This window comes from Anopheles ziemanni, chromosome 2, assembly GCF_943734765.1.
Source record: "Anopheles ziemanni chromosome 2, idAnoZiCoDA_A2_x.2, whole genome shotgun sequence".
NCBI classification, from domain to species: Eukaryota; Metazoa; Arthropoda; class Insecta; order Diptera; family Culicidae; genus Anopheles; species Anopheles ziemanni.
This window is the reverse complement of record NC_080705.1, coordinates 41,232,504-41,247,932: the sequence shown is the minus strand read 5'-3', so window position 1 is coordinate 41,247,932 and position 15,429 is coordinate 41,232,504. Positions and strand designations below refer to the sequence as shown.

The 15,429-nt window shown below is 43.3% G+C and overlaps 1 protein-coding gene across 1 annotated transcript in view; it reads right to left on the bottom strand.

Moving 5' to 3' along the window:
- LOC131293592 (receptor-type tyrosine-protein phosphatase kappa) overlaps positions 1–13,325 on the bottom strand; it is a 32,220-nt gene extending 18,895 nt beyond the window's left edge. The window contains exons 1-2 of the mRNA XM_058321670.1: positions 13,178–13,325; positions 13,026–13,119 (exon numbers count right to left, since the gene is read on the bottom strand). Coding sequence (XP_058177653.1) covers positions 13,026–13,119; positions 13,178–13,325 — 242 coding nt within the window. The remainder of the gene's footprint in view (positions 1–13,025; positions 13,120–13,177) is intronic.
- Positions 13,326–15,429: the final 2,104 nt, after the last annotated feature.

Below are 15,429 nucleotides of genomic sequence, written 5' to 3'. Positions count from 1 at the left end.
TAAAGCCCATTTTCTTGGTCGCCATTCCATGGATTAAAAATATTCTTATTTTAAACGTTTTTCCTCTTCATACGGCAAAACGACAATCCTAAAAACCAAAAAGGCATAACTTGAACCCATTTCTCCTCTTTCTACCCCGCCAACAAACGCATGGAGGATATTTTGCCAGTTTCGGCTTCTGCTAGCGACAATCGGACAGTCGTCATCTAGCCCAGACATTTTCCGCCAGCTTTCCGTGTCCTGCTGCCAAAAAGGGGTCGCTCAGTGGCCCGCTTTGAAGCTCACTTCTCTCACCCCACGGAAGCCGTACATTGGACAGGGGCTCCAAAATGGAAGCAACAAAGGCGCCCGGCAACAAACCGGTGCGCCTGCACTTTGTCAGCACACACATGGGCCGTTATCGTAAGTCCTGCTATACAATTACTTCAACATCAGAGCTTCGGCGCTTACCGCAGGCTTAGGTGGAAGATTTAATCGGCGACGGAACGTTCAAACTGCACGATCCGGGAAAGCCTCTCCGACTCCGGCAGCCTGTAATGTGTGGGAATGGTTGGGCGTTCTTTTGTTTCTTGTCAAGAAAACACATTCATTAGATGCGCACACGGTGAGTACGTGATTCGAAACCGGTAAGCCATGAATAAATGAGTCGGATTTGTATAACCTGCTTTAAGTGCGTTTTAAATTTTTACACAAATACTCTTGATCTAACGTGTTGATCTTAGCCACGAATTTATTGAAGACTCGTGGTGAAGATACTCGACTTCCAAGACGGAATTTTTGCATTGCATCACTCGTAAAGGAATTTACTGGAGTGAAAAGGATGGCTGGCGTGGAGTTCGAAATTATTTTCAGTGCGCTCCGATGGAGACGCCTGGTGGCGCATGATTAAAATAATGCCCTTTGCCCTATTGCCGGCTTCATGCTATTACAGAGTCAAGGGAGAATGAGAGGAACGATCACAAAGGCCATGCCAGTCGAGATTGGAATAGTTTTTCCATCCTAATCAGCCATTCGCATGGCATTAAGACACGCTCAACACGTTTCTCTCTTATCTGTTGTTCCATTCATAGCAGTGTATTTGTTTTGAATGAACTAGGCTGGTCAGAATCACTTTCCCATCTACGTTGAATATGCACCGTATCATGCTCGTTTTGTATGTGACGTTGTTTTATTGCCATCGGTAGGGTTGTGAAGGTTATTTAGCTGGATAGACTGATCTGTTCCACATAGATGGAGGAATCATCAGGAGCTAATTTAGACAGAAGCAAAACACACATCGCTCATTCTCTCCCTGTCATCATTTTGACCCGAGCAAGTTATTAGCCACAGATGGCACCAGTTTCCGTAGTGACGCTCTTTCCATAAAGCTCCATGTTTTACCATAGTACATCGGCTTGCAAGCGGCAATCCTAACTTAAGAACGGGATGAAAATGGGGTGGCTGCTTTCCCTTGCCTTGGCTCGTTTCGTAGCCACAGGAAAGATGGATGGCGTTGCACGTTTTAATTTTTAATTTCATGCTGGCCGTCCACCCCGAGCGCCGGATGTTGTTGGCCGGTGTTTGTTTGGGTGTTTCGCTCAAGCTGCTTTTTTTTTATTTTGTGGAAGCTTTTTAGTTTGCTGTTCCTGTTTCCCCAACCCGTTGTGTCGTACACTCCCACACCGTCCAGTGCACTCCCATCTCCGGTGACTTGCACTCCACACGAGGGTGGTTATTTCTTATTCCAACGTAATGCCCGTAAGGATTGTAAATGAAGAAACAAGGACATCGACATGGCGGTAAAAACGCAAAAGTGAGCTGAAGTAGAGGGGGTGGCCTAAAGGGGAGAAGGAGCAAAGTAGTCACACATTTTCGCCTCCAGCAGCGAGCAGGATGCTGCATCGTGGTATTTCTACAGCGTGAACCATGAAGTCGGAATCGTCAGGTGAAGCGAAGAAAAATGAGAACCGGAAAAACAAAGCATCCTGCTGGCATCCTGCGGGCGCGCTCGGGCGGACTCCGGCCACTGTTGCTAATGATTATGATTTTTATGAAATATGGACCATGCTGATGCTTAATTACTGACGGGAATCGGGAATGATCTCCCGGTTGCGACCGGAGGCGAATGTAGTTTTCCGCCGGAGGGAGAAAGTAGATTTGTAGTTGAAGTTAATTTGTTAGACCCCTTCCTTCCCTGCTCTACAGCCAATGACGCGAAAGGCGAGCGGGTTTGGCCATCACCATCATCAGCATCATACTCTGGCGGTGACACTGCAGAAACCACGTACGAACGTTCGTATCCGAGAGGTTTCCTATTTGTTATGCACCACCGGAATGTGGCTGAGTGTAGAAGGAAATTTAATTTTCCAAATTTCCGGTGGACAGCAAGGCACTGCATGGCGGTGCTTTTTATTTCCAGAAACATGTTCCAAGAATAGAAACCAGCATGCAAAGACCATTGGAATAGTGGATCCACACAAATTTTACCACCACCTTTGACCTTTGGGGTACGCGCGAAGGCTAATTCAAAAGATGCATTACATTGATGGCTTTCAACAAAGCCAAATTCGCCCTTTTACCTTTACCTACCCATGCAAAGATTTTAGCGGAACAAGAAAAAAACTCAGCTAAATTCACCTGTGCTCTTTTATCAATTCAATTTCCCATCGGATCCGACGCAAAAATCCATTATTCAATAACTCAAAAAGCTTCACGTCGTATGCGATACGCCTATGTATGTGTGTTTGTACGTGTTTTTTCTTTCCCTTTCCTCCGTCAAATCGCCACCGCAATCGGGCTTGGAATGTCCTGAGAGTATCATTTTGGAGTGAAAACATTTTATCATCATTAGAAACGAACCGAGAAGCCGAGCAGTCAATGGATCGCGCATTTTTTTTTTTTTTTGAAAGCGCTGCCATTCACCGGCAACTTACCGTAGGGGGGCAACGGGTCGCAGCCTCCTCCTCCATGCTTCCTTGCCACCCTCTCACTCGTGCATCTAACTCAACGTATCCCGTGCCAAAACGGGTACTTTCGTAACGAGCAACGACCCTATTAGTCATGAGATATGATTGGCAATTTTCCAAAGCCGAGCCGAAGCTGTTCCCACCCAATCGGTGCACGCTTCGGACGGGGCACGAAAACATACCGGCGAAGGAGAAAAAGAGAAGGAAAACAGTGTATCCAAAGTATGGCCATGGGTGAAGCTCCCGGGTGTACTGCGAAAGGGTGAAAGTTGAAGAATGGATAAAAAGGAACATCCCCATAAAGTTTGCCGATAAGGATCGCAAAAATTTGGAGGAATTTTTGACAGAAAGGTAGGCAAAGAAAACGTCACTGTTAGAAAGCTGCACAAAAGAGCCGAGGAACACTGTGGTTCTCACGTCTGGAATGTACGTGGTCAACGTCTTTTTTTACAACAGCACACAATGGTTCACGGAGCAATGGTCTTGTTTGTTTTGGATAAAGAACAAAATTTGTTTAAAAGCAGTCAAGCTTACATGCAGTTTAACGGCTGGGTTTAGCTTTTTTTTTATTGCACATGGTTGAAGAAAAGTTATAAGACCGATGATTTGCTTCTGATCGTCCTGTTCTTTATATACGTTCAATTCGATTTGGTTTATCGTGTGCATAGAGAAGGTGAAAACATTTCGCTGATGGATTGTTCTTTTGAATCTATGTCTACAATATATTAATTGTCACGACAATTTCATAACATTCAAGTTGAATAAAAGCTCAAAACAGTTTTTTTTAAATATCATATTTTATCATTGGCAAAGGCTCCGATGGATATTTCATTGAAAAAAATAAATTGAAACTAAATGTTTTTTTTTATTAGAATTATGTATTAGTCTATATTTAGTTAAATAGTAATTAATAAATTGAAGTTGTACCAAATGTTCACTGTTTAACATAAACACTACAAACAATTGTAGACAATGTTTGGTTTGTGCAACACAAATAACGATTTCTATGGTGTGATGTTTTTTGTAAAGAATTTTAGAGAGCGTTTAGGCTTGTTTTGTTTGTATTTGTTAAACTGAGTTTCAAATGTAAAATTTAGATGGTTTTATTAATGAATAAAAACAATTATGGAATCTTCAACAACATCTGAAGGGCTGAATTTATTGTGTTGGAAGGTTCTTTTTTAGTATCATCAAAAAGCATAGAAGGAAAACACTTCAATAAATAGTAGGTAATATTTTAGTTTTAGCACACATGATTGATGATAAATTTTATTAACTTCAGGTACGTTTCAAATTTAATTTTGTCGTATAAAATAAAAAATGGGCGTTCTAAAAAGATCTTCAATATGTTCTACGGATCAGATATATCTGCAAAAATTTCAAAAGCAGTGGAAGTAATTTTATTGTAGAATGTACAAAAACAATCACTGAAAAACGGTCAAATACATAAAATATCATTTAAAGTACATAGAAAAATCTTTTATAATTTAATAACGTATCTATAAAAGTTATGAATAACTATTTATTTATTATTTGTGGAATATGTAATACACACGTTTTGCCAAAACAACTCTTCATCCTTCTAATTCCACTCTGTGAACCACAGTGTACAGCGTGCGGAAGTATGGGTAAACGTTTTCCAAAACTTTGTACATAGTTCAACTGGGTCAGGAAGAAAGTTATGTTTGTAAGGAAAAGCGTACAACGAAAGTTTCGAAAAATAATACTAGTTTGAATAGTTTGCCTCGAACGGTCGAAGGAATCTCAAAATTAATCTTCAACTCCATCTCGGTCACGGCCGGAAGCCAGAGTAGAGTACGTTAATTTAAACGAAATGAAAATTCTACCGGTTCTGATGCATATCACCAACCCAACAAATGACCACTTGTTCCGATAAGGGGAAAAAGAGACAAAGAAACGAAAAAAAAACAGCGACAGAGCCAAGTGGCCGATGCAGTCTCGACGAAGTTTTCCTCAAAGAATTGGGTCCAATACTTCAAACAATTTTCCACCGTTGCCATCGCTGCAGTGCAGCAACCTGACGACGCTTTCGGTCTCGAGTCTAGCGTCTCGGCAGAGTGGAGATAATTTGGGGAAATATTTTCGCTTACCAGTCAGGCTGGAGTGGGACAACTTTTGCCTCATCTTCTGCAGCACAAAGGCAAATCAGTCCACGGCTTGGAACAGGTAGTTTACTAGTTTCTCATGTTCGAGCATACTGGAACCTCAATGAATGTCTATGATTATTTGGAGGAATTTTCAACCGAAAGGAAACTCAAGGAGATGGTTCGTAGTTGGGCTTCGCAGTGCTCTCGAAACGAAAATGGTAAACGAAATGTTCATTAATTAAAGCACCAAGGGATGTTTATGGTTTCAACGAAAACAAATGTGACTCTCGACTTTGAAAGTTATTCAAATGTTTTGCTACCACTTGTTAGCAAGTTCACGAGGCACAATTATATTGTGTGCTACACCTTTTCCCGACCAGGTTTCCTTTTGTGAAAGCAGTACGCAACACTCAACGAGAGCTTGCCGGGTTCCTTTTTCAACTGGTTTGCTTCTTAATGGTTTTTGTTCTTGGATCCGCGCTCGGTTGGGCGGTGCTCTGTATGGAAACAATTCACCCGGTTTTCTCAAAGCAAACGCTTGGACGTCGTTCCGTTCGGTTTGGTTTTGCTGCAGCGAAACTATCCTCTTACTCGATTTTTCCTTGTTTGCACCGTCTCAATTTCATCGATACAATAAGTGCAAATCTATGGAAGAAGAGCGGAAAGTGGAGAGAATAAAAAACAGGAAACAGGAGGGAAAATGGATCCGGGTCACGGAAGATTGACCGAGCGGCAATTTTATGCGGATTCGTCGTAGTTCGAATGATCCTCTCGTGATGGGACGAATGCACGAAACTGGTGCTGAAACGCGAGCAATGGGAGCGGAACAATCTACGATCACGCTTACAGGTTAAGTGGTGTGTGTTAAATGTTTATTTGCACGGGATGCTTTTTTGCAATGTCCTCCGCACCGCCAAGGGATGGCGGCATGACGGGACAATAAAACCAAGTGGCAAGGAACAGCAACATCAAATCACTTGACCTGATTGAGTAATGTTATCGTCTGGGCGATGTAATTGAGCACATACTTTATGATCAGTACCAGCCAAGCATAGTTAATTGCGATGGTACTGTATCCGCCACATTTTTTAATTAAAAATAATAAAAGTACACATAAATCCTTCGCATTTGCAATTCACACTATTGTGATCATTTGAACTCATTATATCAAAGTGACGAATGAAAACGGTAATCTTCCACCGTTCAGATGAACGACGAAATGCGCCATTGCGTCGTACACACATCTAGCCACGGAGACAAGTTACGCAGTATGCTTGCGAAATGGCGCCTGGCCTTAAGCACTCGCCACTCTTTCGTCGGTCTGGTATTTCTTGTTCGCTCATCTACACAACAGGCCTTGGGCGGAAGTTCGAGATATTTTAGACTCGCGAGACAAGTGGATGGACGTGGCGTAATTAAGCTGAGAATAAACCATCTACTGAAAGCATCCATCTATCCATCCATCCATTCAACAAGACCAGCGTGTGCGAAAATGCATTTTCATTTGTCTTCGTGGCACTAGAGACCCAACGCTGAGCACTGGCTTCAACGACCCCCTTTTTCCCCCTTCTCAAATGGGCACCTGTTTACCCACTCCCCTTTCCCTAGGACGAACCGAACGGACGCTTTCACGCGAACGGATTGCAAATGGCAGCAACTTTCGCTCCGGCCGTTGCAAAAGGCACATGGATTAAAATTTCGGTATCTATTTTCCTGGCGTTTGCTTTTCTTTCTTTCTCGCTGGCAGTTTGTGGGTTTCGTTGCGAATTATCTCTGCATTGCTAATCGCACGAACGTCGTCAGCGGTGTAGCGCGCTACATTTTGGCACATTTTACATCCAATCAACGCGGCTCGAGGTTCGTCCGTTGAAACTGGCACGTGAAGCGCATTTTTGCATGTAGTCAGCGGTTTCGCGCTTTCTCGTTTTCTTTTTTCGGTAAATCCCACAAATCGAAATCGTGCAAACGTGCTAAATTGCTTTTCCCGCGCCTTACACTTGAGTAAAACGTAAAAAAGTAAAATAATCTGCAATAACATTGCGTTGGCAATCGATGAGAACGCTTACGCTATGCAATGTTGGACTCGAAGGTTTCAAAAACCAGCCTGTAAAACAAGGATCGTTAGCAGGATGGACACGATCAGTGAGCCATTTTTTTATACAAGCCGGGGGAAATTAAACTATTTTAATTATATAACGGAGTTTATTTCTACCCAATTGGAGGTGAAAGGGTACTTGGAACTCAATCTACGATTACTGCCATTTAGCAAAGCCTCCAGGGGGAGCGGAACATACCGTTAGGTAATGAAATGGTTAAAACATGTTGGTGATTATTACATAATTTTTCCCAAGGTATGGTGATGTTTCTAACATTTAATTCTCGCTATAATAAATGTTGAGGGATAATGCTTTCGTAATTCTTACCCAAAATGTATTCGATTCTGTTTACAAATTCTGAACAATGTATTCACACAAAATGAATAAACTCTGCTTTTTTACATACATGAGTACAATTTCGAAACACTTACTCTTTCGTTATTGTTTGTACATTAAAGTGATGTTTTCCATTTCAGTTAGAACGGAGAACTTCCGCCTTGAAATAAGTGTACGAAAAAAACAGTGAAATAAAAATTACAAACGGTAGGTGGCTTTCTGAAAAAGAAATAGATGGGTCATGCCGGGGCAAAAATTTAAAAAAAAAAAATTCTTGGCATCTGGAGTGCCACGCAAACCTGCTGAAGTCAATCTGCGCCGAGATATAACTCTTCCCGGTGCCACGCGAAAAACAACGTGCCGGCAAAGATGATGTAGATGTGGGGCGGGTATAACGTTGAGCTGGGCCCGGAAAGGCTGACGGTCTGACTGAGTGACTGATGTCTACCGGTTAGGAGCAGAACAGGAGCAAAAAATTGTTATCAGCTCCTTGCTCCGGCTGTAGCGTTGTTTACTTTGCTTCCTTCCTATAGCCTGGCACTTGTCAAGACGCCAAGATTCGACTCCGAGATTTTGCGGGGTTTCCTTGGTGTGCTTTCTTTTTCTTGACCCATTCTATTTGGTTTTGAACTTCTAAATGGAAACAAAGGACGGCCGTCTGATGCTCGTCGGATTGTTCGGATCCGCCGTGCAGTCTCGAGACGGTTTGTCTCGGGTTTTGTTTAAAGGCACACAAACAAGACAAGAAAACAAGCAAGCTGGTCAGAAACGAGGCGAAAAGAGAGTCAAACAAGCCGGTACACAATAAACACAGTGCAGGAAAATTTTCCACCGATGACACGGTGTACGTTGCTTAAAGGATTTTCTTCTTTCAACATTCCACCGGTCCTTGTTTAGTTTTTGAAAATGATGAAAATAAAAACATAATCACCAAGTCCGGGTGATGAAGCGCCAAGGTTAACTACTTGGGCGAACTTCGCTAGCAGGAAGTGAAAGCATCCGTTCTACTTAAGTTGTTGTCCAACATGATTCAAAATCATCTCCTGAAGCTGGTAAAGTTGTTAAATAAAAGACAAATACGTCTCGAAAGAAGAAGAGAGAAAAAAGCACACAAAAAATGAAAACAAAAATATACCGTCGCTGGTACAACTGGACAGAAATTATTTCCAAAACTCGCTCGGAAACGATTGATTTCGGGGGAGTGATGTCTATGGATGGAATCGTAAAATGAAGAAAGAAATGTTGAGCCAAGTTCTGGGGATCATTTCAGATCGGTTTCTTCAGCGTGTATGATTTTTCGAATGCGTAGAGAGTTCAGTAAAAATAGGTCAAAAAACATCAAGAAAGAACACGAGATCGATTTCGATCTGCCCCAACGCGCTGATAAAGTTATTCATGGTCGTTTAGAGTTCCAAGGTTGACCGTAAATAAACGAAAGTTGCGTTGAGATAAGATGGACTGCGAACATTATTTTATGTAACTTTTTTCTTCTTGAAATCGGTAAATCGATAAGGAACCTAATTTGTAACTGAAGCGTTCAGAACGCAATATTGCACTAACCTTAAAACTAGCGGACATTTAACTGGTCTTGGTTGGCGTGCTATTTTGACTGGCCTTACTGGCTGGCAACCGCAATTATTTTTTCGGTGAATCGCTTCTACCAATGTTTATGCGCAACTTTTCTTTGTATATTGAATTGTTCATTTCTATAAAAAGTTTGTTTTGTTTGTACATTGAATTGTTCATTTCTATTTCTCTTTCGATATTGAAAATATTTTTTAACTAGCCAAACCAGTCGTTTTGTCTAGCCCAATTTTGTTATTGTAAAAAAACGTAAAAACTAAACAAATCTTAGTTTTGTGGTTGATGGTAAAGATGTATGCTAACACTTACCAAAAATTTAGGAAAACTTGTTTGTATTATATTGAACATAGAAAAAAAATCTATGAATTTCTATTCAAACATTGTACCTCAAATCTAATACGTTTGGGTATGAAAGAATGTTAATTGCTTTTCAAGGTGGATGACGATGAAAAGTTGATACAATCACAAGAAATGCGCAAACAATATTGTACCAGTACTATAAAATCGTGAACGCTTAATATACAGCTTTTCCATCGTTTAATACCTTAATTCCATCAAGTATCTTACAAACGCCTTGTTCTGGCTAATAATTCGCAATGTAGGCAACATTACCGTTGTACAAAGTCGAATTCGATATCTAATTTTTTTCAACTCGCTTTGGCAGCTGTCTTTTTCATGCGGTAGGTGCTAAATACAAGGTGGATAGAAAATACCAGTCGGTATTGTTCCGAACAACTAAGCAAACCAGCAGCCGTATTAGACGAACAAAATACTAGAAAACATAATTTGCTCAAAAAAGCATCCACATAAACCAGTTTGTCGATATTGTTCGTTAAAAAACACGCAACGAATATGACCGGAAAAATGAATTCGCCTTTTAGGCAAAATGAAAACTACAAAATACTGTTTCCACCGAAAACGTGAAGTTAATGTGATTTGAAAATTCAATCATGCACACCTCATCGAACTGCTCCCAATTTTCCCATGAATAAGTAATCTGAAAGCTGCAGCTGGAAAACAGAAGAGATTTGCTTCAAACCGAACAAACTGGATGTAAATGCATTTTTCGAACTAACCGCCCGCTGCAAGTGCATCCAACAACGTGCTGGTGTTTTACTTCCTATGGTTGACTTTACCGCTACGAAATCCGGTAACCTCGAAAATGTTGCAACCATTTCGCCGAACCGTATGGCGTATGAAAAGCACTCGTTCGCCGAAACGCTGGCCGGTCCACTTTAGTCGTTTTGGGGTTTTTTTTATGTATGTATCGAACAGCATTGAAAGCATGCCATCAGTCGAGCGATTTCGTTACGGGGGGAAAGTTTTCCGAAAAGGAAAATAAACTAGCCCGAAACCGTCTTCTTGGTGTTTCGGGGACCGCACCAGAAGCCATCGGTTTCGCATTCGATGTGCACGGGAAATCTGGTGGCAAAGCTGTGACCCTATGCATGTAATCAGAGTGCGGTACATATTTTCCATCCCTAGGGTAGGGCAAAATGAAGCGGCACGTCGACGCAGGACAGAAAGAAGCTATTGACACGTGCCGTTTCTGCTGGGAGCTGGATTTCCACCGGCTTCGTGTGGATCCGTGATGGAGGAAAAATATTTTAACTCCGAGGAAAAGGGATAGTAAACACTATGCGCCGCTACATTGTATGTATGCTTCAACGGGCTACGAGACACGCGGTGGCGGTGTAGTTTCCCTCGGGGGAAAACTTACCGAAACCGACCGACCGACGGAGCACGACGCGGGTGGAGGGTTTCCGCCGGCGAGAAGCTCGTTCATTCGCGCGTTCGCGTTATGGCATGCATAGAATTGCAAATGACGCTGAAATTGCATCGAAACTCGTGCTCTTCCATCCTAGGCACTGCACAACTCCGTGAGGGTGTATGTGTGTATATGCGTGATGTTTTTTTTGCAATACTACCGCCGCAGCATCACATTCCCAATTACGCATGCACTCAGCGGGGACAACGTTAGAGTGCAGCAAAAGGCAGTTACGACCGATAAATGGCACATTTCGCGCGCTCAGCGCGGTATATCGTCCAGTTGGATAAATAAATAGCGAATGTAAATGTCGAGCAATGATTCCGGGGCCAGAGACGCAGCGATTTACGGATGATTGTGAATAGCAAGGCTATGAAATAGATACAAACGTCATTAAAATTCAGACGCTTGTGAAGTAGTAATTTTAACGGCAAGTTTTGTATCGCATTCTACACCACTCGTTTGAAATGTTTCTCCTCAGCCTGAGCTTACAAAGTAAATCAATCAACGAAAAACGTTTCTCTTTTATGTAAAAAGAAATTGCGGTTCCTTTCACCTCCGGTAGCCGCTTAAGGGATAAGCCAGGATTTAATGGGAGCTCACTTTGCATAGATATTCGCCAAGTAAGCTGGTTTTTAATCGATTCTTCCGCACAAACAGCCGCCGACCTTTAACGTGCCGAACGAGGGCTTGCTGGTGCAAGGTCACAGTTCTTGGCGCAAAACCACCACAGCCGAGCCGACGCTCCAAGTTCTCTGTCAAAACCCCTAATGTAATTTTAAGTATGTGCAACCACTCGGTGTGTTACATCATCGTCCACGAAACGGAATCGCTTGTAGGGCGGGAGGGTGATGTACTGGTGACTGATGTAGGGACAAGTGGAGCACTGGGCAGAAAATGTAGGTTAAGAAGATAATCTTGTGTTCATGTAGCCCGGTGGTTTCCCCACGAGCTCCATGCTCCACGGTGGGCGTTTTTCATCTCGGACCATTCCCCGGCACGGGAAATATATTCGCATAATAATGATACCGATTGAACAACGCTGGGAAAGGCTGGGTACGGTACGATGCGACGTTGTTGTCCCTGTTCGTGTGTCGGTATTACAAGCGTGCTTGTACGTTTCCCCCCCTGAAAGGAATTCGATCGTTTGATGGTCCGGCAGCGAAGAAAGAAAGGGAAATCCACCACACAGGCAGCCCATCTTTTCCTTCCGATTGCGCACCGCCGGATGCGCCAACTGGAAGGGACAGCTCCTCCCACGAGTGATGGTTATGGACGTGGGTGATTAAAGCTTCAGGCTTGCCGAGCACGTTCCCCTTGAAGAAGGGGATTGAAATCGAGCGAAGGCACGATGCACTTGCACTTTGCGCAAGGATGGCCACTTTACAGCTGTGTCTGCCAAGGACAACGACTACGCGAAGGGTTGTGGCACAGCGATGGAAGAGGTGAGGCTGGAAATGGCAGGGTTTAGAGCAACGCCTACGACGCAGTCTTCTTGGCCCAGAGTACACAGTCGGTCGGTCGTAAAGTGATCGCATTAGGATGTCAACTTAGTGGAAGCAAACGATAAGCCGAGGGGACGGGGAGAAAAGGACTCAAAAGGGGAGGTGGAGCATTGAGCATTGAGAAGCCGCTGATGTAGCCGGTAAGATTTATCTGCCAAACGTTCTTTCATCGTCCGGAACTAGCTACAACTAGGTTGAATAATTCCGCAAACAAAAAGTGATGTGTGCAAGCATCCACAGTATAATACATTCTTTCTATTTGATTGCAAAATTATTATCGCGAGTGGAAGATTTATAATAATTAAAATTTTAAACATACTCTTTTAATTTATCATAGGTTTAAAAGCATAATGAATTGAAAGAATTTTGTTGCATTTTATATTAATTAATGTTTGTTCTTGTTATCTAAGTCAAGTTATTAATGTGACCAAGACTGCTCGATTATTTTAACCACATGTTTAATATGTTTTAATAATCTCTTTGTTCAATAAATGAATAAACTTAAAGCGATATAAACTTCTACCGAAATATTACAATCTATAAATCTAAATAGGAAACTGAAACATCTAAATATTAGGAACAATCAAAATAGTCAATGCAAACACAACCAGTCGTAACTGTACTCCGGAAGAACATGGAATAGCATCCCTTTAAAATGTTGTTTCCCAAGCAACAAGCCAAACCTGCCGTGCAGGATCGGCTTCTCCATTGGCTTTAAGCGGGAAAACGAAGCCACAATTTCCACACCTCCAATAAACGTCGGCGCGTGCTTGTTTGCTAGCGAGTGTCACATAAATGAATTAAAGCGTCGAATCTCCCATCCCATCGCACACACCTGCAATTTCCTGCGACGCAAAATTCTTGGACCGCTTCCCGGTGCTCTTTAATATCCTCAGCCCGGAAGTGAGCTCGTCGGCCATCATCTGCCACCAGGCTGCGTTGGGTGTGTCGAGTGTCGATACCGTTTCTTCCACCAGCGCCATTGGACAGTGTGTGCAATTGAAACTCATCCAAATTGGACCATCCGGTTCCGGGGCCCACTGAAGTCCTGCTTGGTTGACGATACTGGTGAGGCTTTTTTGCGTACGAAAGATACAGCAATGTGATTCAATTATGGACAGCAATTAGGCGGATGGCCGGCCGGGAAAAGTGGCGAACACGTGCAAAGAATTGCAAAGGGCTCGAAGGTGTGCCAAAACGGCTTTTCTTGTCATTAGTTTCTTCCAGCCTGCGTCCAGCGTTTGTCTGTCCGCGATCGAAAAAGACACATAGACGTACGCGAGAAACGTATACTACTCTTCCAAAAATTGAAAATTAAAGGAAATTTGTAGATTCGAGATAAACATAGTTTTTTTAAACTAAGATTAATACAAAATTCATTAAATAATCTGAAGCACATTATATAAATGTTTGAATGCCAGCCGTACTTCACTCCATCCCTAAAGTTACATAACGACGATGTCATTGTGAAGTAATTTTCCATTCCATCAACCACCAACATGTACCCTTCTTCACTGCCTCCGGCACTCCTCTCACCCGGAAAGTCCTCTCCAAACAAGCCAATATCGTGTTTTTGCAAAGCGCACCCCAAAAATCGGTCAATAAAATATTCATCTAACTATAATCCACTTTCCAGTGACAGTGGAACCGGGATAAGGGAGGTTGGTTATGCGGAGAGGACAACGACGGCCGGAACGGATCCCGAGCCCGGTGTTGGATGGGTGATGAATTTTTAAAAACTTTGGAAAACTTCAACTAACACCACGATGTTGAACGATCGGTGCAAGGCAACACATGGTGGCGGTGGAGCTGTTGGAGTCTCTATTCCTGCCAACGGTGTACAATGTATGACTGCCTCGCAGGGTGGATTGAGTATCTCGTGCCCCCAAAAACTGCAGCCTGCCATCGCGAGCTTTTGGTGGAAGGTTCCTGCTGTTCTGTTCCTTTCGTGATAAATTTCATCATCATCAGCAGCACCAGGCGGCAGTAGCAGGGTTATATGGCATCAACGGGGGAAGGATAGAGAGAACACTAGAGCCACCAGTGAGGGCTGGGATTGAGGAAGAACACCAGACTTCCACTGGCCAACTTGGGCCATCCGGTCGCCGGCTTCTCGCGCCAAACCAACGAACGAACGAACGAACGGACGAGTGAACGAACGGTGACCTACTTTTACACTCGTAATGGTGCATGCACATGCGTTCACTACTCAACTGGCAATTGTTATCCCCCTTTGTACCCGCTCCGGCACTCTGGCCTCCTTATTCCGGGTCGCTGGGTGTGCCCACTTCCTCAAGCTCAGTCCGATGTAAACAGGGCTCACATGGTTGAGTTATTACTTTTTTTCAAACCCAGTCGCAGCTCTTTGGAGATGGCTGCCGATAGTGGTGTGCCCCGGCCGTCCATTTCCGTTGTCTGGCCCCACGGTTGACATTTATTTGACATCCATCACACGTACACAGCACACCCACCACCTTCGTCGCGGCTTGTGCTCGTGATTGTCCACACATTAAATGGAACGTCCCAATTAAATCACTCAACCCACTGCGCCATGGAGGACGTTCGTGCACCGGTTCAGTAGTCTAAGAACCGAGGGAACTATGCAGACGGAATACGCCTTCTTACGCCTACGTTCGCAATTTCGCCGGAAGAAAAATGCATTCCATTGTGGTTAATTAGCATTAGGCTCTGGGAAGAGGCATCGACTGCCATAAATGTCAGAGTTTCTCAACGATCCGCTTGAGGTGGCTGGCTGAAAGAGGCGGAACGGAAATGAGTTGGTTTTGCGGTACGATTTGTACCACTTCCTACAGATGGCGCCACGGGGAGGTGGTGCGAATCCCTCCGAGAAATCCTTCTGGTTTCGCGAGACAAACGATGTGAATGATTTATCGCTGTATTGATTGACCGAGAGTGTCCATTTAGAAGGTCAGAGAGAGAGAGAGAAAGAGAGAGAAAGTGAGAGGAAGAGAAAAGGCGCAGAACTCCTACACGCAAACGCCACTAGCTGAGGTGACAAGTTGGGCTGGAGAATTGGTGACACGCTACGAATTCGATTCACACTCCAATTGAGAATTGAAATAGAAA